A 24,406-nucleotide genomic window follows, 5' to 3' on the forward strand; every position below is an offset into this window, starting at 1 on the left:
TTCATTTGGGAAAAATATCTGATGCATTCCAGACTTATTTTCCTTCACAAGAGTTGTGATAGTAAGTTGTTATATAGTACATATGTCCATTTTCAAGACAGCTAAAAGAGTGAGCACCCAAAATCAACTGTTGGAAACAGGGTATGCCAATGGAAAACAGAAGGTACTGGAACCATTCATCTCTAGCAAAGTAGACCAGCATGTTGACGTTTGAAATGGATGAGGGAGGGAGAAGAGAAATCATGTTAGCTGGTCATGAGCCAAAGCTGTCTTGCAGAAATGCTCATTATCTATCCTTATGTTGATGTAGGAATCTGGGTAAAATCCAAAGAATGGTTTCACCCAGATTGTATTGCCAGGAATGAAGTTTGGTGGTGGTAGTGTGATGGTACAGGATTGTTTTATATCATTGCTATCAAAGTCATCAATGAGACCATGAGTATAGCTGGTCTGCCATGACATTCTGAACAATTCTATCTTACTTGCCTTGTGGCAATTCTTTGGAGAGACAGAGAGGTTGTATTTGTATCTATGTAAGAATACTCAATGTTGCAAAACATATTCAGTACATGAGTGGTTCGAGAAGAATAATGTACTGAACCTGACATTTCCAGCCCAAGTCTGAATGCAATTGAACAGTTTTGGGATATTTTGGAACAAAAATTGAAAGCCAGAATGAGGCATCCTAGTTCAAGCAGAAAACTAACTACAGCACTTACAGGTGGAGTGCAGCAAGATATCAGTCTCCACATACCAAAAACATCTACAAAATATCTACTAGAGGGTTATTAATGTCATTAAGCCCATAAGAATTATCCTTGTTACAGTATTAAAAATTTATTTTTTTCTAACTGTCTTTCATTTGGTGACAATATATGTTAAAGGATAGTATATTTAGTTGTATTTACTTCACATTTTATGAATAACTTTATATCAAGAGTTTTAAAAAATACTGAGCAACTTTTGATTTTCATACAACCCTATTTAAATATAGTGTTTTAAGTAGTGATCTATGAAATACTTTGAACCTAGAATTGTCATATTAAAGTCCTCTACAAGAAACAGTTTCTCAGACAATAGTTCATACATAGCCACTCAATAAGATTTTGCATTCTATTGTTATAGTGTGAGGGAGAAAGGCATATAATTGCAACTACTACACTGTCTATTTGGACTCTAAAGAAGGCAACTAAGCTTTAAATCTTGACTTGTAGATTTCTTCTCCTCTCACCCTACAACCCTTTATGAAAAATGGCCATATCTCTCATCTTTTTTTCTTTCTAGAATCATAGCAAAATTTATCTGCCACTTCTGAAATTCCCATTGCACGTGAAAAAACTGTCTTTCTTAACTTGTAACTAATAAAAATAAAGTTCAGCAGTTTGATACATGAATAATTTTGTTAGTCAACTGCACAAAAAAGCACTGTTATTTAATATTAGCAAGTTTAAATAATTTTTAGGGATCGTAGTTACTGTGCACACAGTGTTTTGTAAAAATGAATTCATAAACATTTAACATGGTTGTTTTGCAACTGTAAATGTATGCATATCATTGACTAACAGTTGTTTTACTATATTTCTTTATAGAGCAAATGAAGAAGTAAAGAAAATTTTCACCTTACATACAGCTTCAGAGGTATGTATCATTTCATTAATTATCCTTAACTTCAGAGGTATGTATCATTATTTTACACTTTAAACTTAAGCAGAGACTTTGACAATTATAAACAACTTTAAATCATAATCAGTCACCTGATAAGTTACCCCATTCTGTGATAAAACTTTTTCCACTCTTCAGCTATGCTGCTCATTGAACTGTAACTCACAGCATCTATCAATAACAGTGTAGACATTGGTTTCTGTTTTAAAATTTCAATAATCGCCTCATAATAAAACAAACAGGAAAACCTATTTCATAGTTCTTGTGGAAAATTGGTAGCTTATCAATATATTTATTGTAGCTGTACATGGTGTAAAGAGTTTCTTTTCTAAGTTTTACTACATCTATAATAGAACTTATGTTTATTTTTTTATAGAACAGGCAAAAAATAAGTAGTATTAGTAGTGGTGTGTGATGCAAGGAAAGCGTATACACCATCAGCCAAAAAAAAAGAAAGAAAATATCATTTGTCCGTCCCCTCTAATAATGTCTCATCCTTTCTTAAATTTATTCATACTGTCCACTTTCACAAAACCAGATGGAAGTTTGTCCCAATGATCAGTTATTCTCTGAAAGCAAATTTTTGCACATATAACTCGCAACTGTAAATCAACTCCTTTTTCAATTTAAACTTGTGTTTTCTTATGTGCATTGTCCAAAAAAGAGTAAGGATGCTATAAGTATTTAGTTTACTCAATCCATTTAAAGCCTTAAACAGTCAAGTCTTCTCAAAGATGCCTAGTTCCAGACATCACATTACAGAGTTGATGTTGTTCTTCATTGCACGCATTCCAACAGATGCATGTCTCCTAATAAGGCTTCCAGACCTGTATGCAATACCAAGATGTGGCCACTGCCTTATACAGTTGGATAATATGGGAAAGTGCCTCCTTGTCAATGTGTTTAAAATTTCTATATATTGACAGAACCTCATGAGCTGACCTATTGGCCTGTCTGCACTTCTCAGTGAACTTATGTCTACCTGCACAATGACCACCAGGTTTTTTTTTTTGTTCTCCACTATCCTCAATGTGTACAATAGAGTTATGTTATTCTGAGATTACTGCTACCCATATGTAGTACCATGTATTTGTCATTTTTAAGTGTCAGTTGCTAGTTCTCAGCCATTCTACCTAAGTTTTCTAGATCTTGTTGCAGTAGCACGCTCTAATGACAGTCATTAATCACCCTGCAACCATTATATCATCTGCAAACTTAGACATTAAACCTGATATTATGCCTTCATCAATATCATTAGTAAATGTTGAAAACAACAATGGACCCAGCACTGAACCCTGGGGAACTCCACTAATAACATTAGTCCAAGAAGAGCTGTGGCCATTAATAACCATTTTCTGTCTGTTGGCAATCAACCATCTCTTTGTCTTTAGCAGTAAAATGCCTCTAATGCCACACAGCTCCAATTTGTACAGAGGTCTTTCATGTGGAACAGTATCAAAAATTTCACTGAAATCTAAATATATGATGTCAGAATAATTATTTGCATCAATTTCCTTTATGATTATGATTATGTCACTGTATATAATCAGAGTGAATAGACTTGGATACCTCCTTTACAAATCCATGTTGTGATTGCTGTATAACTATATTCCTATCAAGATGATTGTGCATTACCTCCTTAAACATTGACTTCTTTATTTTCTCTGGAAAAGAATTCAAGCCTACAGATCTGTAATTGCTCACTTCTCATTTTGATTTCACGTTTGGTATAGTGGTAGTAGTAATGGAGGCACGTAATGCAAGAAAGCAAGCATATGAGCTTATGTAGCATCAGCCAAAAAAAAAAAAAAAAACAATTTCGCACATCCATTCCCTCTAAATGTTTGCCCAGATCCTCCTTGAATTTATTTAAGCTATCAACTTCCACAACGACAGATGGAAGTTTGTTCCAGCAATTAACCACCCAACGGCTAAAGGCAAATTTCCGCACATCTATTCTACAACTGTCTTTCCTCAGTTTGAAACTGTGCCCCCTCAGGTTCTTAATCTGAGCAAGCGAAAGAATCCCATCAGAATTCAGCGTGCTCAACCCATTCAAGGCCTTATACACCTCAATCAGATCACCTCGCAGGTGCCTAGTCCCCAGCCACTGCAATTTGCAGAACTTAAGCCTTTCTTGGTAAGAGGATCCCTTCATTCCCCTCGCCAATCTTGTTGCCCTTCTCTGTACACACCCAAGCAAGTCTACATCCTTCCTAAAATGAGGCCTGCAAACCTGTATGCAGTACTCGAGGCACAGCTTGACCATTGCCTTATACAAAGGGATAATCACCTCCTTTTCCCTACTAGCAAAATTCCTGTATATCATTAATGACAATACCCCATGACTTGCTCTGGCAGCTTGTCTACATTGCTCAGAAAACTTCATATCTGACTGCACAATTACTCTCAGATCTTTTTCATTTTCTACCATGCTAAGTGTAGTACCACACAGTTGGTACATTTCTCTGGGGTTACTTCTACCCATATGCAGTACATTGCATTTGTCAATGTTAAACTTCAGTTGCCACTTCTAAGTCCATTTGTCCAAATTTTCTAGATCCTATTGCAGCACACTGTCATTAACAACCCTGCTAACCTTTGTATCATCTGCAAACTTCGAAATTAAGCTTGATATACCTTCATCAATATCATTGATAAATAAACAAAACAACAGTGGGCCCAACACCGAACCCTGGGGAGCTCCATTAATAACATTATTCCACGAAGAACAGCATCCATTCATTACCACTTTCTGTCTTTTCCTGCTCAACCACCCTTTTATCCATTGTAGCAACCTAACCTTAATACCATACTGCTCCAGTTTGTACAGTAGTCTACCATGCACAAGTGTCAAAAGCCTTTCTGAAATAATTTTTTGATTTCAAAATAATTTCAAAATTATTTTTTGCATCCAGTTCCTTTGTAACCACATCATAGTATCTAATTAAATTTGTCAGACATGACTTTCCCTTAACAAACCCATGCTGTGTCTGAATTATTACTGGAGTCTTGTCTAGATGATCCTGCAATGCATCTTTAACCAGTGATTCCATTGTTTTCCCTGAACAGAAGTTAAACTGACTGGTCTGTAATTACTCATGTCACCCTTCGATCCTCCTTTGTGAATTGGGGATACATCTGCTCATTTCTAGTCCTTAGGGCAGCATTTGTCAAACTGTGTTCCATGAGATGTGAACATCTATTCTGCAAAAAATCATAATTAATAATTTAAAAAAAATAAAATAATTAAATTTTGCATATTTGTAGCGTACACCACTTAGTATCATTATAATAATTTTTTTTCGGTTATTAATATACTGGCATAGACTGTGGAACAAGTTATTTTGGTGGGCTTTGCATAGAGATAATGACATCTATGTAAAGGTAGTAATGTAGTGATCTAGTATGGCAAGTATGCCATTCGTATGCAATTTAGCCTGGAGTACACGGGTTGAAGGAGAGCAGGAAGCGAACTGATATTATAACTAAACTCACTTCCTTGTATAAATTTTTTTATAATTATTAATATTTCAAAATATTATTATTAAAATAAATGACCATGGATTTGTGGTTTAAAAAACGAAAAGCAAAGTACTTCTAGTAGTGCAACTATGGTTGATGAAAACGAACACAATATTGTTACACTTCAAAGCGAGGATGAAAAATCCTGTGTTTTGTTCCTCAGAAATCCAAAGTGAAAAAGCAGGAACCAACTAATAAAAAGACCAAAACGAAAGTATAATGACAGTTATTTGAATTTTGGCTTTACATATGTTGGAAATAAAGATGCTCCTGATGCAGTGTGCCATATGTAATAAAATATTAGCAACAGTTCTTCGGCTCTTGCTAAATTCGTGTTTCGTAAGTGTTCTGTGAATATGTTGTGAGATTAAGTGTTCTGTGACTAAAAAAGTTTGGGAAATGCTGCCTTAGGGACTTCTCTTGAGTCCAAGGATGCTCTTATAATTATGGCAAAGGATTTGCTTACTTCCTTTGTTGCCTCCTTTAACATAACTGGATAGATCCGATACACTCCAGGTGCTTTTATCATGTTTAACTTCAACAATTTCTCCTCCACTTTGCTCTCAGTTATTACAAAATTATTAAGCACTCTGTTACAGTTTGATAAACTTCTGGCATTTTCCTCCCTTAATAACTCCTTATGTGTTAATGTAGATACAAAATACTCATTCAGATTATCAGCTATCTGAGCAGGATCATTAACAGTTGAACCATTGATATAAGCCTGACCAATCTGATTCATCACCTTCCTTCTAGAGTTTATTAAGTAAAGAAGTTCTTGCTATGCTTCTGTGTCACCTGATAATTTATATGCATCCCATACATATTTCTTCTCTGCCACGAGTCTCATTAGTTCATACGAGAGACATTTCACATCTCCAGTCTGTTGGAACCTCCCCTGAATCCAAGGATGCTCTCATAATTATGGCTAAGGGTTGCTTGTCTCTTTTTTTGCTTCTTTTAATATACGGTAATTGGATAGATTCGGTCAGTCCCAGGGATCTTATTTACTCTTAGCTTCAAGCTTTTCCACTTTTCTCTCAATAATTATTATTTACAGTTATCACAAAATCATTTAGCTTCCAGTTAGAATTTGGGAATGCTTCTGATATCTGCAGCACTAAAAGCTTTTTGATGTATGAATGATGCAAAATATTTATTGCTTGTCAGCAACCTGAACATGATTGTTAGTTGTTATGCTATTCATATCTAGTGGACCAATGTGATTCATCCCTTTCCTCCTAATATTAAAAGCAAAGAATCCTTTGCTACTTTTGTTTGCATGCTTAGCCAAAGACTTCTCATAATCTGCCATAGATTGTCTAAACCCTTTAGTGACTTGATTGCAGACTAGTTTGTATGTGCTGTATAGTAGTAGTAATGGAGGCATATGATGCAAGAAAGCAAGCGTATGTAGCATAAGCCAAAAAAACCCCCACAATTTCACACATCCATTCCCTCTAGAAGTTTGTAAAGTTCTTCCTTGAATTCATTTAAGCTATCAACTTCCACAACGACAGATGAAGTTTGTTCTAGCAATTAACCATCCACTAGCTAAAGGCAAATTTCCGCAATTTCTATCTATTCTACAACTGTCTTTCCTCAATTTGAATTTATGTCCCCTCAAGTTCGTAATCCAAGCAAGCGGAAGAATCCCATCAGAATTCGTTGTGCTCAACCCATTCAAGGTCTTATACACCTCAATCAGGTCACCTTGCAGGTGCCTAGTTTCCAGCCATTGCAATTTGCAGAACTTAAGCCTTTCTTGATAAGAGGACCCCTTCATTCCCCTTGCCAATCTTGTTGCCCTTCTCTATACACACCCAAGTAATTCTACATCCTTTCTAAAATGAGGCCTGCAAACATGTATGCAGTACTCGAGGCACAGCTTGACCATTGCCTTATACAAAGGGATAATCACCTCCTTTTCTCTACTAGCAAAATTCCTGTATATCATTGACAATACCCCATGACCTGCTCTGGCAGCCTGTCTGCATTTCTCAGAAAACTTCATATCTGACTGCACAGTTACTTCCAGGTCTTTCATTTTCTTGATCACCTTGCAGGTGCCTAGTTTCCAGCCACTGCAATTTGCAGAACTTAAGCCTTTCTTGATAAGAGGACCCCTTCATTCCCCTTGCCAATCTTGTTGCCCTTCTCTGTACACACCCAAGCATGTCTATATCCTTCCTAAAATGAGCCCTGCAAACCTGTACGCAGTACTCGAGGCACAGCTTGACCATTGCCTTATACAAAGGGATAATCACCTCCTTTTCCCTACTAGCAAAATTCCTGTATATCATTGACAATACTCCCATGACCTGCTCTGGCAGCCTGTCTGCATTTCTGACTGCACAATTACTTCCAGGTCTTTTTCATTTTCTACTACCTTAAGTGTAGTACTACACAGTTGGTATGTTTCTCTGGGGTTACTTCTACCCCTATGCAGTACTTTCCATTTCTCAAATGTTAAAACTTCAGTTGCCACTTCTCAGCCCATCTGCCCCAATTATCTAGATCCTGTTGCAGTAGCACACTGCCATTACTGTCATTAACAACCCTGCCAACCTTAGTATTATCTGCAAACTTCAACATTAAGCCTGATATACCTTTATCAGTATCATTGATAAATATACAAAACAATAGTGGGCCCAACACCGAACCCTGCCGGACTCCACTAATAACATTAGTCCAAGGAGAGTAGCATCCATTTATTACCACTCTTTGTCTTCTCCCACTCAACCACCCTTTTATCGATTGTAGCAACTTACTCTTAATACCATACTGCTCCAATTTGTACAGTAGTATTCCATGTGAAACAGTGTCAAAAGCTTTTTTTAAATCCAAGTATATGATATCAAAATTATCTTTTGCCTCCAGTTCCTTTGTAACCACATCATAGTATCCAATCAAATTTGTCAGACAAGACTTTCCCTTAACAAACTCATGCTGTGTCTGAATTATTACTGGAGTCTTGTCTAGATGATCCTGCAATGCATTTTTAACCAGCGATTCCATTGTTTTCCCCACGTCTGTAATTACTTGTGTCACCAGTATATATCCACTTTGCTTACCCCGAGTCCAAGGATGCTCTCATAATTATGGCTAAGGGTTTTCTTATTTCCTTTGCAGCCTACATTAATATAACTGGATAGATCTCACCCACCCCAGGTACATTTCTTATGTTTATCTCCAACAATTTCTCCTACACGTTGCTCTCTGTTATTACAAAATTATTAAGCTCCCTGTTACAGTTTGATAAACTTCTGGCATTTTCTTCTCTTAATAACTCCTTATGTGTGAATGTAGATGCAAAATACTTATTCAGATTATTAGATGTCTGAGCAGGATCATCAACAGTTGAACCATCGATATCAAGCGGACAAATCTGATTCATCCCCTTCCTTCTAGTTTATATAAGTAAAGAAGTCCTTGCTGTTTTTCTTATCATCCTTTGTCAAAGGTTTCTCGTAATCTGCTTTCGCCTGCCTAATCTCCTTTGTGTCTTGATTAAAGACTAGCTTATATCTGCTATAGGCTTCTTTGTTGCCTGATAATTTATATGCATCCCATGTATTTTTCTTCTCTGCCATGAGTCTCATTAGTTCATCTGACATCCATTTAGGCCTAAACCAGTGGTGCTGAAACTGTGGGGCGTGACCCCCAGAAGGATCGCGCCGCACAGTTAAAGGGGTTTCTGAAATTTTTAAATAAATTTATTTTTTTGGGCACATTAAAGCTAAAAATCTGTTGTTAAAATTACTTTTTGAATACTGTAGGTGTAGAGACCTTGCTACTCAAACTAAGTCTGAGAAACGAATGAACCCTACTGCCTACTTTCCGGAATACTCCTTAATTTTCTCACTGGCTATGGACACACAAAAAGCAGCTGACTAGTGCGACTTCTCAGTATATATTAATACTTTTCGGTACTGCTCAAATGCTGAGTAGTAGGTACTGAGAAGTACTACTCAATTAATAGCTTATGCTAATCTCTCTTAATTCGTGCTTCCTACAGCACAATTCTCATATTGCCTGTACTGTATTTCCTAAAGGCCAGAGGTGCGAACGTGTGGTAGCAGTAAATATACATAGCAAGTGTGTTGCACGTAAGCTTTATTCTGCTTCGTAATTCGGTGTATTTTCCTTGCTGCAATAAAAATTATTTCAATTATGCAAGGAGAAAAGTACAGCAATGATTTAAAAACCATTCCTCTGTCCTGAGACAGTCTCACAGCATATTATAGTTATCGGACAACATAAAATTCAATTTATTAAATTGACTGAGAGAAAGTCCAGTTTTTGCAATACAGTTAGATGAATCCACAGACAGATATTTCATACCTTGCTCAACTTATTTTATATGTTGGATACCTACGAGGAGGTATTTTGGAGGATTTTCTAATTTGCAAATCTTTGGAATGGAAGAACAATGAGCCAGAAGATTTTTTATGTTATTTTCCTCCAAACAAATAATCTAACGTGTAACAACTGTGTTGCGATTTGTACTGATAGTGCAGCTCATTAACAGGAGAAAATAAAGGTTTAAAAGGCAAAGTTGTTTTTGCTGTATTCCATAAAAATATTAAACAATTATTTTAATGTGCAGATTAAAAAGGAAACAATTTTTTTATTCCTTTCTCAGTACTCAAATAAAATTTTATATTACTATATTTTATAAAATGCCATTTTTCTTCTCTAAAAATCTTGTCATCCTCCCTCAGGGTTTACTTTGAAGAGTTGTGTCAGTTTAATATTTAATAAAGGGGTGGAGCAAAATAAGTTTGCATGCCACTGGCCTAAACCTTGAACAATATTTCTTAATTGGTATGAAAAGCCTAGTAGCTTCCTTGATTAGTTCCTTGAATGTTTCCCACTTAGAATTTGCTGTTGGTAACATCATCGGTTGGTCCAACTGTACAGAATTTAAAAACTGTCTGAGACCATTGCAGTCACCTTTACAGAAGCAAAAATTATATCTTTAAGTAAATCTCACATCAGTACACTGTGATCACTGCAACCTAGTGGTTCCTTTATCTGCAAATTCTTAATGCACGAATAATCAGTGCTGATAATGAGTATTACACTCTCTTGTTGCCTCTCAAACATGCTGCTGCAGAAAACAATCATCCAATAAATCCAAAAAAGTCTTGCTAGTGTGCAAGTTCCAGTCAGTATCTGGGAAGTTAAAATCCCCGATTATAACACAATCTGATTTACTGGCCCATTCTATTTCTCTGTACAATTGTTCATTGTACTCATTAGTCATATAATACACTCAAACTCTCATTTTTTGCTTTCCCATTGCTTATGTCCCACCAAACTGACTCAACATTGCACTGTCCATCTATGTCCACTGGATGCACTTCCTTAGATTTTGTTTTTCTTAATTAACAGCATAAACCCTTCCTCCTTTCCTATCCTTTCTGTACACATTGCACTCCCCAAATTCCAATCCTGCATTCCTAATATCTGTGTGACACCACATCTCTGATATTCCAACCATATCCACCTTTGATGCCAGTATACTTCAGTGTCTCCTAATTTATAATCATCCCATGCATTTTTATTTTATGTCATGAGTTCATCTGACATCCATTTAGGTCTAAACCTTGAACAGTATGTCTTAGTCTACAGTTTAATCTACAGTTTAATCTACTTTCCTGAACACTTCCCTGTTTAGAATTGCAAGTGTTAATATCATCAGTTGGTCCAACTGAAAAGAATTTAAAAATTGTTTAAGACCATTATAGCCATCTTTGTAAAAACAAAATCCTTTCTCTTTACACTCAACAGTAGTTATATCTTTAAGTAGATCCCTCATGCCTAGTGGTTCCTTTATCGGGAGATTCTTAATACATGAAGAGAAAGAAATACTCTTGATCTCATAATCAAATCAAGAGTATTGCTTTCTTTTGTTGCTCCTCTAATGTTCTGGTGTAGAAAGTTATCAACTAATAAAGCCCACAAAGTTCTGCTAGGCTGTGAATAACCCATCCACAAGTTCTAGTCGGTATCTGGAAAGTTAACATCCCCCATTATAAGACAAATCTGATTTACTGGTCCACTCTATATTTTTTTTTTTTTTTTTTTATGTAAACCCCAAACACGAGAGGTATTAGAACCTATAGTACTTAGTACCATGCTTGGGTTAATTGGTTATTATACTCAGCATGCTCATCAGCCCTATAACACACTCCTACTATCAATTCTGTTTTCCCACCAAACTAACTCAACATTGCACTGGGTACCCATGTTAACTTCCTTAGGTTTTATGTGCTTCTTAACTAAGAGCATAACTCCTCACCCACCTTCCTGCCATGTCCTGTCTATATACATTATATTCCCCATATTGAAATTCTGCATTCCTAATGTCTGAGTGATACCATGTCTCCAGTATCTCTATAATGTTTGCATTTGATGATTTATGTGCCATCAAATGCAAACTTAATCAATACTTACAATTTCATAAAATTTATTTACTATGCTCCTTGCATTAGTATACAATCAAACTTTTGTATCTGTCTTTTGTCTGAGTAACCCTAACACAGCACATATATTTGCTTGTCCCATGAGGACTCCAGAAAGACTTGTAATCCCCTATACCTCACTTTCTGCACATAATATATACAAGGTTTGTCTATTAAATAACGAGAGTAAGCAAGCACCCACTATCACTTTCTCTGGTTGTCTGCCAAGTCACATTATAACACTCATTTGCTTTGCAATGATACAGGTTTTCATTACTTTGTGTTTTTGCAGTTTGCTGGAAAAATGACAGACAAAAGAATAAAACAATGAATCAACCTTAAATTTTTAACAAAACTAAAGGAAACACCAACTGAAAGTTGAGTTGTTACGTCAAGTTTATGGGGAAGATACTACGTCAAGAGTTTGCATGTTTGAATGGCATAAAAGATTTTTAGAAGGAAGACACTGAACAACTAGGCCAACTGGTATCCATGAAAACTGATGAAAAATTGATTCGAAGTGATCATTGTTTAAGCATTAGAATGGTTGCATCAGAACTCAAAGAAACAGACAAATTTAGTCATGAGAAAAGTGTGTGCCAAGTTGGTGCCAAAAATTTTTAAATGAAGTTCAAAGAATGAGAAGACCCCAAGTTCATGAAGTTTCAAAAAAATTTTTTAAGATGATCCAAACTTTCTGAGTACTGTAATTACTTGCAATGAAAGTTGGCTCTTCCAGTATGACTCAGTAACTAAAAGACAGTCAGTGCAGTGGAAGACTAAACATTCCCCCAAACCAAGCAAAGCAAGAATATCAAAATAAAAAAATGAAAATCATGCATCTTGTTTTCTTCAATATTAAAGGAATTGTTGCTACATACGTCGCACCAAATCAGACCACCATTCACATGTTCTACATTGAAGTTCTGACAAGGCTGCATGAAAAATTTGAAGGAAGAGACCTGAATTGTAGAAGGATGGTTGGATGTTCCTTTAAGACAATACTCCAGCACACAATGTACCCTCTGTTTGCCACTTTCTGGCTAGAAAACAAATCTCTGTGTGTGTGTGTGTGTGTGTGTGTGTGTGTGTGTGTGTGTGTGTGTGTGTGTGTGTGTGTGTGTGTGTGTGTGTGTGTGTGTGTGTGTGAACATGCACCTACTTGCCAGACCTAGCCCCTTGTGACTTTTTTTCTCTTCCCTATACTGAAAAGTGTACTTATGGGAACCCATTTTCAGTCCATTGAAGATTTTCAGAATAAAATGGCTTACAGAACATGACATTCCAGGAATGTTTCTGTGCTGGGAAGAAATGTATGAAACAGTTTGCAAGCTGAAGGCAATTATTTTGAAGAATAATTTTTTAGGTACAAAATATTTCACTTTATTTATTTTGTTGCAAAAGTTTAATTTTTATAGCCACACTTCATATATGCACGTGTATGCACACAAAGAGTGTGATCATAAGGTTTAGTGGTTGAATTAATATTTCACATAATGATGAAGCTAACTGGCTGTTCAAATTGATCTCCTTGACATTGTATCCACCAATTCCAATGCTTTTGCAACTTCTGGAACCATTCCTGACAATTCATTGCAAATTTGTGACCTATCAAAGGGCTCTTAAGCTTGGAGGAGAAAAAAATCACAGGGAGCTAAATCCAGCTAGGATGGGGGATCATGACGACGAGTGTTCCATAAATTCTTGAATGGAGGGTACTGAGTGTGCAGTGGTATCATCATGAAGCAAATACTAATAGAACTATTTTGTAGTATTCCTGGTTTGCCATTTGATGCAGATAAATTCATAATGAACAGTGCCGAGCGATAAGGCATAGTCTTCACATTTGTTTGAGATTGTCTTGCTTTTTTGGCCCTTGGAGAGGATGGAATCTTCCATTGAAAGCACTGGGCATTTGTTTCCAGGTTATAGCCATATGGCCATGATTTATCACCAGCAGTGATGAAAGAAACAAAGTGTTGGTCAGCGACATATTGATGAAGATCCTGGTATGCAAGAACTTGCCACTCTCTGCAATCATCGTTGAGGATGCAAGGCTCAAATTTGACTAAAATGCATTGCATTTTCAAATCTTATGTTAACATGTTGTTAACACAAGATTTAACTGTTAGTACTAGTAGTAATAGCAAATGATGCAAGAAATCAAGCTTGTATAGCATCAGCCAAAAAAAAAACCTACACAGTTCACCCATCTCTCCAAGAAGCTAATAGAACTATAGATCTTCTTTGAATTTATTCAACCCATCCACTTCCACAACAGCAGATGGCTTGTTCCAACAATCAACCACCTCTGGCTGGAAGAAAACTTCCACACATCTATCCTGCAACCATCCTTTCTCAACTTGAATTTGTGCCCCCTAGTGTATAGTTTCAGCAAGTGGAAGAATGCCATTAAAATCCAGCTTACTCAATTCATTCAAGGCTTTAAATGCCTCAATCAGATTTCCCTGCAGGTGCCTAGTCTCCAGACACTGCAGCTTGCAGAACTGAAGCCTTTCTAGGTAAGAGCACCCTTTTTGTTCCCTTCATCAGTCTGGTTGCCCTCCTCTGCACCTGTTCCAGCAGATCTACCTAAAGTGAGGCCTCCAAACCTTTATACAGTACTTAAGATATGGCCTAACCATGGCCCTATACAAAGGGATAATCACCTCCTTTTTTCTACTAGCAAAATTCCTGTATATAACATTGACAAAACCCAATGAGCTGTCCAGGCAGCATGTCTGCACTGCTCAAAGAATTTCTTATCTGACTGCACAATCACCCCAGGTCTCTCATTTATCACAACCCTGAGTGTAGTATCACACAGTTGTTAAGTTAATGCTTTCCATATGCAGTACTTTATATTTGTCAGTGTTAAACTTCAACTGTCATTTCTTCAGGAAAATTGGGTCAGCCCATCGACCCAATTTTCCTAGATCATGTTGCAATAGCTCATCCAGATGTGTCGTTAACCTCCTGCTAACCTTTGTATCATCTGCAGATTTGGACATTAAACCTGCTATACCTTCATCAATATCATTTATAAATATTGAAAACAACAATGGGCCTAGCACTGAACTGTTACTCCACTAATAACTTTAGTACACAAAGAGCTGTGCTCATTGATAACCACTCTGTCTTCCACCACTTGACCATCCCTTTATCTATAGCAGTAACATGCTCTTAATGCCATATTGCTCCAGTTTATGTGCAGTAGTATCAAAAGCCTTCCCGAAATTAGCATTAGTAGAGGCATTTGATGCAAGAAAGCAAGCTTATGCAGCATCAGCCAAAAAAAAAAAAAAAAAAAAAACCCACTTCCACTTCACCCCTCTGTTCATTCAAAATACCTGTCCAGCTGAGCCTTAAACTTATTTAGGCTATCAACCTCCACCACAAGGGATGGAAGTCTGTTCCACCAACCAACCACCCGCTGGCTGAAGGCAAATTTCCGCACGTCTATCCTACATCTGTCTTTCCTCAATTTGAATTTATGCCCTCTCAGGTGATTTTTCTGAGCTAGAGGAAGGATCCCATCAGCATTGAGCATGCTTAAACCATTCAAGGCTTTATACACCTCTATCAGATCACCTTGCTGGTGCCTAGTCTCCAGACACTGTAATTTGCAAAACTTAAGCCTTTCTTCGTAAGAGCACCCCTTTGTTCCATTCACTAATCTTGTTGCCCTTCTCTGTACTCGTTCCAGCAGCTCTACATCCCTCTTGAAATGAGGCCTCCAGACCTGTATACAGTACTCTAGGTGTGGCCTGACCATTGCCTTATACAATGGAATAATCACCTCCCTATCCCTGCTGGAAAAATTCCTGTATATCATTGACAATACTCCATGAGCTACTCTTGCAGCCTGTCTGCACTGCTCAGAGAACTTCATATCTGCCTGCACAACCACCCCCAAGTCCCTTTCATTCTCTACCACTGTCAGTGTAGTACCACAGAGTTGATACGTTGCTCTGGGGTTGCTGTTTCCCATGTGTAGTACTTTACATTTGTCAATGTTAAACTTCATTTGCCTCCTCTCAGCCCATCTGCTCAACCTTTCCAGATCCTGTTGCAGCAGCATAGTGTCAGTAGTGTCCTTGACAACCCTGCCAACCTTTGAAACCTTTGTATCATCTGCAAACTTGGACATTAAGCTTGATATACCATCATCAATATCATTTATAAATACAGAAAACAATAATGGACCCAACACTGAGCCCTGAGGGACTCCACTAATAACATTAGTCCACAATGAGCAGTGTCCATTGATTACCACTCTCTGTCTTCTCCCCCTCAACCACCCCTTTATTCATAGCAGCAATTTGCCTCCAATGTCACACTGCTCCAATTTGTGTAGCAGTCTTCCATGTGCAACAGTATCAAAAGCCTTTCTAAGATCCAAGTATATAATATCAAATTTATTCCCTGCATCCAGTTCTTTTGTGACTGCATCATAGTATCCAATCAAGTTGGTCAGGCAAGACTTCCCCTTAACAAAACCATGCTGTGTCTGAGCTATAACTGAAGTCTTGTCTAAATAATCCTGCAGTGCTTCTTTAACCAGTGCCTCCATTAATTTTCCTGGAACAGAAGTTAAGCTCACAGGTCTATAATTACTTGTGTCAGCCTTTGATCCTCCTTTGTGAATTGGGGTCACATTTGCACATTTGCAGTCTATGGGTACCTCCCCTGAGTCCAAGGAAGCTCTCATAATTATGGCTAAGGGTTTGCTTACTTCCTTTGCTGCCTCCTTTAATATAACTGGATAGATCCCATTCACCCCAGGTGCCTTTCTTGTGTTTATCTTCAACAGTTTCTCCTCCACTTTACTCTCAGTTATTTCAAGATTCTTTAGCTTACTGCTAGAGTTGAATACACCTCTGGCATTCCCCTTGCTGAATAACTCCTCATGTGTGAATGTCGATGCAAAATATTCATTTAGTTTGTTAGCTACCTGAGCAGGATCATCAATAGTTGACCCATCAATATCAAGTGGACCAATCTGATTCATCCCCTTCCTTCTAGAGTTTACATAAGTAAAGATCTCTTTGCTGTTTTTCTTTGCATCCCTTGCCAAGGATTTCTCGTAATCTGCCTTCGCCTGCCTAACCTCCTTTGTAACTTGGTTGCATATCAACTTGTATCTATCATAGGCTTCTGTGTCTTGTGTTAATTTGTAAGTATCCCATGCATTTTTCTTCTCTGCCATATGCCTCATTAGTTCATCTGACATCCATTTTGGCCTAAACCTTGAACAATATTTCTTAGTTGGTATGTAAAGCCTAGTAGCTTCCAAGATGAGTTCTTTGAATGCTTCCCATTTTGAATTTGCTGTTGGTAACATCATCAGTTGGTCCCACTGTATAGAATTTAAATACTGTCTCAGTCCATCGTAGTCGCCTTTACGGAAGCAATAACCCTTCCCTTTACCCCTAATGGTAGTTACCTCTTTGAGTAAATCCCACTTCAGCACACTGTGATCACTGCCACCTAGTGGTTCATTTATCTGCAGATTCTTAATGCATGAAGAATCACTGCTGATAATTAAATCAAGAGTATTACTCCCTCTAGTTGCCTCCCGAACATGCTGATGTAGAAAACAATCATCCAATAAATCCACAAAAGCCCTGCTAGTGTGTGAGTAACCAGCCCCCAAATTCCAGTCAATATCTGGGAAATTAAAATCTTCCATTATAAGACTCTCTGATTTACTGGCCCACTCTATTTCCCTGTACAGTTCCTTATTATACTCATCAGAGTCATTAGGCCTATAGCACACTCCTACTCTCAATTTTGATCTCCCAATGCTTATGTCACACCAAACTGACTCAACACTGCACTGTCCAGCGATGTCGACTGGCTTCACTTCCTTGGTTTTTATGTGTTTCTTAACTAATAGCATAACCCCTCCCCCCTTCCTATCCTGTCTATCCTTTCTGTAGACGTTGTACTCCCCAAATTGCAGTTCTGCATCCCTTATATCTGTGTGACACCATGTCTCTGATATCCCAACAATATCTGCCTTTGATGTTTTGAGCAATACCTCAAATTCATCAAATTTATTTACTAAACTCCTAGCATTGGTGTACACGCAAGTATACCTGCACTTGTTTCTATTCTTAGCTACCCTAACACAACCCATGTGTTTACTTGTACCGCAATGGCTCCCAGCAGTCTCTGAAATACCATGCATCTTGTTTTTCAGGCTTCTGCTCATTCTAATAGAAGCAGTGCAAGAATCTCTTTCACCTCTGCCAGTGGCTACTGTCAATCTATTGGTCTTTGTCTCCCCTCAAGCTAGCAGTTTTCCGACCCACCTAACACTGCCTCAATAGCATCAGCAAATATTCTTGCACCCTTTCTATTTAAGTGTATCCCATCCCTGTAGAAGCAATCTCTCCTGTTAACAAGTACAGTCCAGGCTGAAAAAAACTCTACCCCTTGAGCCTTGCACAATCTTTCCAGGGCCGAATTGATCGACAAGGCTCTCATCATATACTCCCTCCTATCGTGTCTGGGCAGAATTGCAGACACGTATATAAATCCAAGTATATGATGTCAAAATTATTTTTTGCACCCAGTTCCTTAGTCATTGCATCATAGTTACCTATCAGATTGGTTAGTGATTCCATTATTTTCCCTGGAACAGACTTTAAGCTAACAGGTCTGTAATTACTCATGCCATCTTTTGATTCCCCTTTATGAATTGGGGATACATTCTCTCATCTCTAGTCCATAGGAACCTCCCCTATATGCAAAGGATGTTCCCTAAATGCAAGGATGTTCTCATAATGATGTGGTCACAAAGGAACTAAATGTCAAAAATAATCTTGATATCATATACTCGGATTTCAGGAAAGCTTTTGATACTGTTTGATACACGTACATGGAAGACTGCTGTACAAATTGGAGAGGTATGGCATTAAGGGTAAGTTGCTACAATGGATAAAGGGATTGTTGAGTGGGAGATGACAGAGAGTGGTAATCAATGGACACTGCTCTTCATGGACAAATGTTATTAGTGGAGTTCCCCAGGGTTCGGTGCTGGACCCATTGTTGTTTTGTGTATTCATCAATGATATTGATGAAGGTATATCAGGATTAGTGTTGAAGTTTGCAGATGCTACAAAGATTGGCAGGATTGTTAATGACACTAAAGGCAGTATGTTACTGCAACAGGATCTAGAAAAGTTAGGCAGATGGGCTGAGAAGTGGCAACTGAAGTTTAACATTGTCAAATGCAAAGTACTTCATATGGGTAGCAATAACCCAAGAGAAACATACCAACTGTGGTACTGCACTCAGGGAAATGGAAAGTGAAAAGACCTGGTGGTAATTGTGCAGTCAGATATGAAGTTTGCTGAGTAGTGCAGACTGGCTGCCAGGGAAAGTCATGGAGTCTTGTCAACGATATATAGGAATTTTGCTAGCAGGGACAGGGAGGTGATTATCCCATTGTACAAGGCAGTGGTCAGGCCACACCTAGAGTACTGTGTACAGGTCTGGAGGCCTCATTTTAGGAAGGATGTAGAGTTACTAGAAGAGTATATAGAAGGGCAACAAGATTGGTGAGGGGAACAATGGGTGCTCTTACCAAGAAAGGCTTAAGTTCTGCAAATTGCAGCACCTGGAGAGTAGGCACCTGCGAGGTGATCTGATTGAGGTGTATAAGCCTTTGAATGGGATGAGCAAGCTGAATGCTGATGGGATTCTTCATGTTGCTCAGATTAAGAACCTGAGGGGACATAGATTCAAATTGAGGAAAGACAGTTGTACAATAGATGTGTGGAAATTTGCTTTTAGCCAGAGGGTAGTTGATTGGTGGAACAGACTTCCATCTTTTATTGTGGAGGTTGATAGCCTAAATAAAGTTAAGGCTGAGCTGGATAGGCATTTGGAACGAATGGAGGGGTGAAATGGAAAGGTTTTTTTTTTTTTTTTTTTTGTTGGCTGATGCTGCATAAGCTTGCTTTCTTGCATTTTATGCCTATGCTAATTATGGCTAAGGGTTTGCTTTCCTCCTTTCTGCCTCCCTTAATATAATTGGATAGATTCCATCCACCCCAGGTGCCTTTTTTTTATGTTCATCTTCAACAATTTCTCCTCCACGTTTCATTTAGTCAAAGTCATTTAACTCCTTGTCAGAGTTTGATAAACTTTTGGTTTTCCCTTCCCTAAAAAATTCCTCATGTGTGAATGTAGATGCAAAATACCTATTCAATTTGTCTGCAACCTGAGCAGGGCCATCAGCAGTTAACCCATAGACATCAAGTGGTCCAATGTGATTCAGCCTCTTGTTTCTGCTGCTATTGTATAGTAGTCTTTGCTGTTTTTCTTTGCATTCTTTGCCAGATATTTCTCATAATTTGCCTTAGCTTGCCTAATCTCCTTTGCGAGTTGATTACAGACTAATTTATACCTATCATAGGCTTCTGTACTTAATTTATATGCATTTCATGCACTTTTCTTCTCTGCCACATGTCTCAGTAGCTCATATAACATCCATTTAGGTCTAAGCCGTGAACAGTATTTCTTTGTTGGTATGAAAGCCTAGTAGCTTCTTTGATTACTTCCCTGAATACTCGCCATTTAGAATTTGCTGTTGGTAACATCATCGGTGGTTCCATTGCACAGAATTTAAAACTGTCTGAGATTACTGTAGTCACCCTTGCAAAAGCCTTTCTCTTTACTCTTGACAATAATTATGTCTTTAATTAAATTTCACATTAGGACACTGTGATCACTGCCACCCAGTGGGTCTTTTTTACCTGCAGATTCTTAATGCATGAAGTGTGACTGCTGATAACCAGATCAAAAGTATTGCTTCCTCTTGTTGCCTCTCTAACATGCTGCTGTAGAAAACGGTCATCCAGGAAAGGCATAAAAGTCTTATTAGTGTATGAGTGACCAACCCACAAATTCCAGTCAACATCTGAAAAGTTAAAATCCCCAATTGAGACATTTTGGTTTGCTAGCCCTCTGTTGTGTGGAAATTAACAGCTTAAATAAATTCAAGAAAGAACTAGATAAATTATTGGAGGGAATGAATATGAAAATGAGAGTTGTCTTTTTTTTTTTTTTGGTTGATGCTGTGTATAAGCTTGCTTTCTTGAATCATTTGCCACTGCTAACAATGATTGATGTGCCTCATAAAAAATACCAATTTCACTGCCAGCTTTATGGCTATTTAAATGTTGAATACTACTGATAGATCATAAACAAGTGATTGAAACATGGCTTTTGAAGTTGAATGGTGGCCGGAGCAAGGATCATCTGTGATGGACAAGCAGCCTTCCTTAGACTGCGTGGAAGCTGTTTTTAATGTTTCAAATTTGAAATAACATAACAGTTAAAGAAGAAACCTATATAGGCTGCTGTTGTTAGTGGAGTTAGTGTGCTTACTGGTGAATAAATTTTTTGTTTCTGAAAGAAATGGTACAAAACTAAACTTTAAAAAAGTTCATTTGATTATTATTTCATAATAATTTATAATTTCATTGATTATTTAAAAAGCATAACCTATACAGCATGAAGTTCATATTAACCCTGTTATTACATTTTATAATCTTTTATAAAACTATCAAAACCCTTATAAAAGATATATATATATTTTTAATTAAAATGGTTGTGCTGAATGGTTGTGCAACAGAAATGAAATAAAAAAAATAAAAAAACCCTGAAGAATAGTTAATACTTAATAATATAATAATAAATTTGTGTATTGTTCCAATGTATTTTCATAGCACTACCAAATTAATCAGTAACATGAATATGCAAATAACTTTTTTTTTTCAAAGACCAAAGTTTGCTTTAAATTTCCTTCAGTTTACCTGGATAAATAAAATCAAAACCTTTATTAAAATATACTGGTAAAATAAAATACTAATGAAACTTTGATAAAAGTAATAGAATACATAGATAAAGAATGAGAACATACAGATAAAGAATAAAAGCACTAAAAGCTATAAAAATAAACTCTATATAGTTCCACATCAGTTTGTTTGCTACTTGTGTTATCCTTCTCTTATATAGGGATGAGATGCCGTGCTACTTTATATGAAGTTGGTGAAGGAGCACATTGCACCAAAAGTTTCTTATGTTTTGTTTTTATTGCTTTTATTTTTTTACTGTGTTCTTATTGCTTTTATTCTTTATGTATATATATTATCACTTCTGTCATTTACCTATATATTCTAATTGCTTTTATGTTCTAGAGTTTTAGTTATATTTTATTTTACCAGCGTATTTTTCATAAAAGTTTTGCTTGTTTTGTTGGGTGTTACAAGACTTTTTTATAGAATATTTAGCTCTCACCAGTTCCCTCAGATTGCAGGATTTCCTGCAGCCATAGGTTTTGCAGAATGGGATAGAACAGCTCTGATCTAATCAAAGCTTTACTAAGCTGGTGTTCTTCTGGGATATTTATATTTTCAGATAGACAAAAGATTTGCTCATAGTATTTTGACCATTGTAATACAATTACACTGTTGCAGTTGTAAACTATGATTTTTAAGTAATTTTGAGATGGAAAGAACAATAAAAAAGAAGTCAAAAGAAGTTTGCTAAAAGGCAGTCAGTGTGCTTGTGCAGATATCTTTTTCTTTAGATCATCACTTGGTGCTAACTGCATTTAATGTTGTTGTTATTTGGTTTTTAGGAGCATTAGCAACTAAGGCCACATTGCTCTGGAGATATGCGGTGGTCATTCCCTGACCTTTCTGCATCCTCCGTATTTGGTGGTCACGGGCTTGAACCCCGGTCTAATCAAGAAGCGTGTGCTACGCACTGCTGCTCCTGCCCACCTGGCTATGGAGGTGCCAACTGCATTTAATGCAATCAGTTAGTTGATTACAAGTGGGATTCGTATGCACAATGTTTGTGACTCTAAAAGTTCAGTGACTCTAAAATCCATGGTACATTACAGCCTAAGCTGATGTGTCACAAAAACTCAATCACTTGAAAAGAAATACATTACAGCAGGCCCTCGTTATAATGCGGTTTACTTTACGCTGATTCGCTACAATGCTGTTCATATATTATAACCCATATCTGATTATAAAGCTGTCACGAATCACTATAACGCTCTTTTACCAGCGTATTTTTGGCATATTTAATGAAAATGTTTCATCTGATGGAGTCGATAGCTTGAAATGAATAGCAAAACAGCATTAAAACGTTTCCCACGCTGACTTGAGAAATTTTCCCACGCTTAGTGAAATATTCTCGCACGCTAATTTAATTGCAGTACAGTGACTTGTTACGTAGTTCCGAGATCAACATTTTCAAAAAATTATCAGGTATATTGCTTGTAATATTTGCGTTATATGCATTTATCCGAAGTCTAGTCATCACTCAGTACAGTATTAGCCATCGTGTGCAATGGACAGTTTACTCGAACATTGTATTATAATTAATGCAACCAACGCAGTTGCATTTTTGAAGAGTTAATAATGGCGGATAAGAATGAAAAAGCAACGTCTGGACTCAGTATGAAGACTACAAATGTAAGAAAAAGACTGAATTTGAAAATTAAATTAGACATTTTGAAGCGAATCAATTCTGGTCAACGACAAGCGGATGTGTGCCATAATTTAGGACTGGCAGGTTTAACTGTAAGAACAATTATAAAAAATAAAGAATTAATTTTAGCAGCGGAAAGACAGCTGTTCCACTGCAAGCAACTAGGGCTAGGCCGGCTATTAGGATTGAAATAGAGACTTTAACTAATTTTATTGAAGATAATATCCAACGCAGAATTCAGTTAAGTTAAATATTAAAAAAAAAAAAAAAAAAAAAAAGATTAACCTATATAATGATCTGAAGAAAGCTCACCTAAAAAAAAAAAAAAAAAAAATTTGGAACCATTTAAAACTAGTAAGGGCTGGTCGAATAGATTTAAAATCCAGGGAGAAGTCGCAAGTGCAGATCAAGGAGCCGAAACTTTCAAAAAAGAACTTGTTAAAATTATTGAAGAGAGGTAATATACTTCTCAACAAGTTTTTAACAAAGGTGAAGCAGGACTTTTTTGGAAACGAATGCCTAAAAGAAGTTTCATATTGAAAGAAGAAAAAAACATGCCAGTTTCAAAGTGGTGAAGGATCAGTTCACTTTACTGTTTGATGGTAACGCTGCAGGGGATTTTAAATTAAAACCCCTTTTAGTTTACCACGAAGAGGGCCAAAGTACAACCCAAAATCGACACATTTTTCATGATCAATTTAGATCAATTAAATTCATGATTTTAATTGGAATTTTAAGTTTAATTTTGATACGTAAGTAGTTACCACATAATTATATACGTTTGTAATGCAGAATATTTTACATGTACAAATATTTGAATATTAAATATTTTGACTGACATTTGTGCATCTTTTCATTACCGTTTATTATTATTCATTTAGCGCTCTGTTTTTCCGGAACGAATTATCAGCGTTACGTGGGGGGTCACTTGTATTTAACATTTGAGCTATATAAGTGAAGTCATAGTTTTGCAGATGGTCTTCCCCACCCTGATATGTTGTCTCATAATATTTCTTTTGCAGTTATTACATTATACATTTCTTATTGAGAAAAGTAAGTATTAAATTTCTATAGCGTATATCAGTTCACTGTCAATAACTCATATACACTGAGTGATCACTGAATTATGACCACCTACCTAATACTTCGTAGGTCCTCCTTTTGTCCTCAGGACAGCAGCTATCCAACGTGGCATTGATTCAACAACAAAATGTTGGAAGCATTTGGGA

General features: G+C 37.0%; 1 protein-coding gene across 1 annotated transcript in view; it reads left to right on the forward strand.

Annotated features, from left to right (window-relative positions):
• bonsai (28S ribosomal protein S15, mitochondrial) overlaps positions 1-24,406 on the forward strand; it is a 66,773-nt gene that overhangs the window by 15,057 nt on the left and 27,310 nt on the right. The window contains exon 3 of the mRNA XM_090377422.1: positions 1,590-1,638. Within this exon, the coding sequence (XP_090233548.1) occupies positions 1,590-1,638 (49 nt within the window). The remainder of the gene's footprint in view (positions 1-1,589; positions 1,639-24,406) is intronic.

This window comes from Mastigoproctus giganteus, chromosome 7 (assembly GCF_048544385.1).
Source record: "Mastigoproctus giganteus isolate SK-2022 chromosome 7, ASM4854438v1, whole genome shotgun sequence".
Taxonomy (NCBI): Eukaryota; Metazoa; Arthropoda; class Arachnida; order Uropygi; family Thelyphonidae; genus Mastigoproctus; species Mastigoproctus giganteus.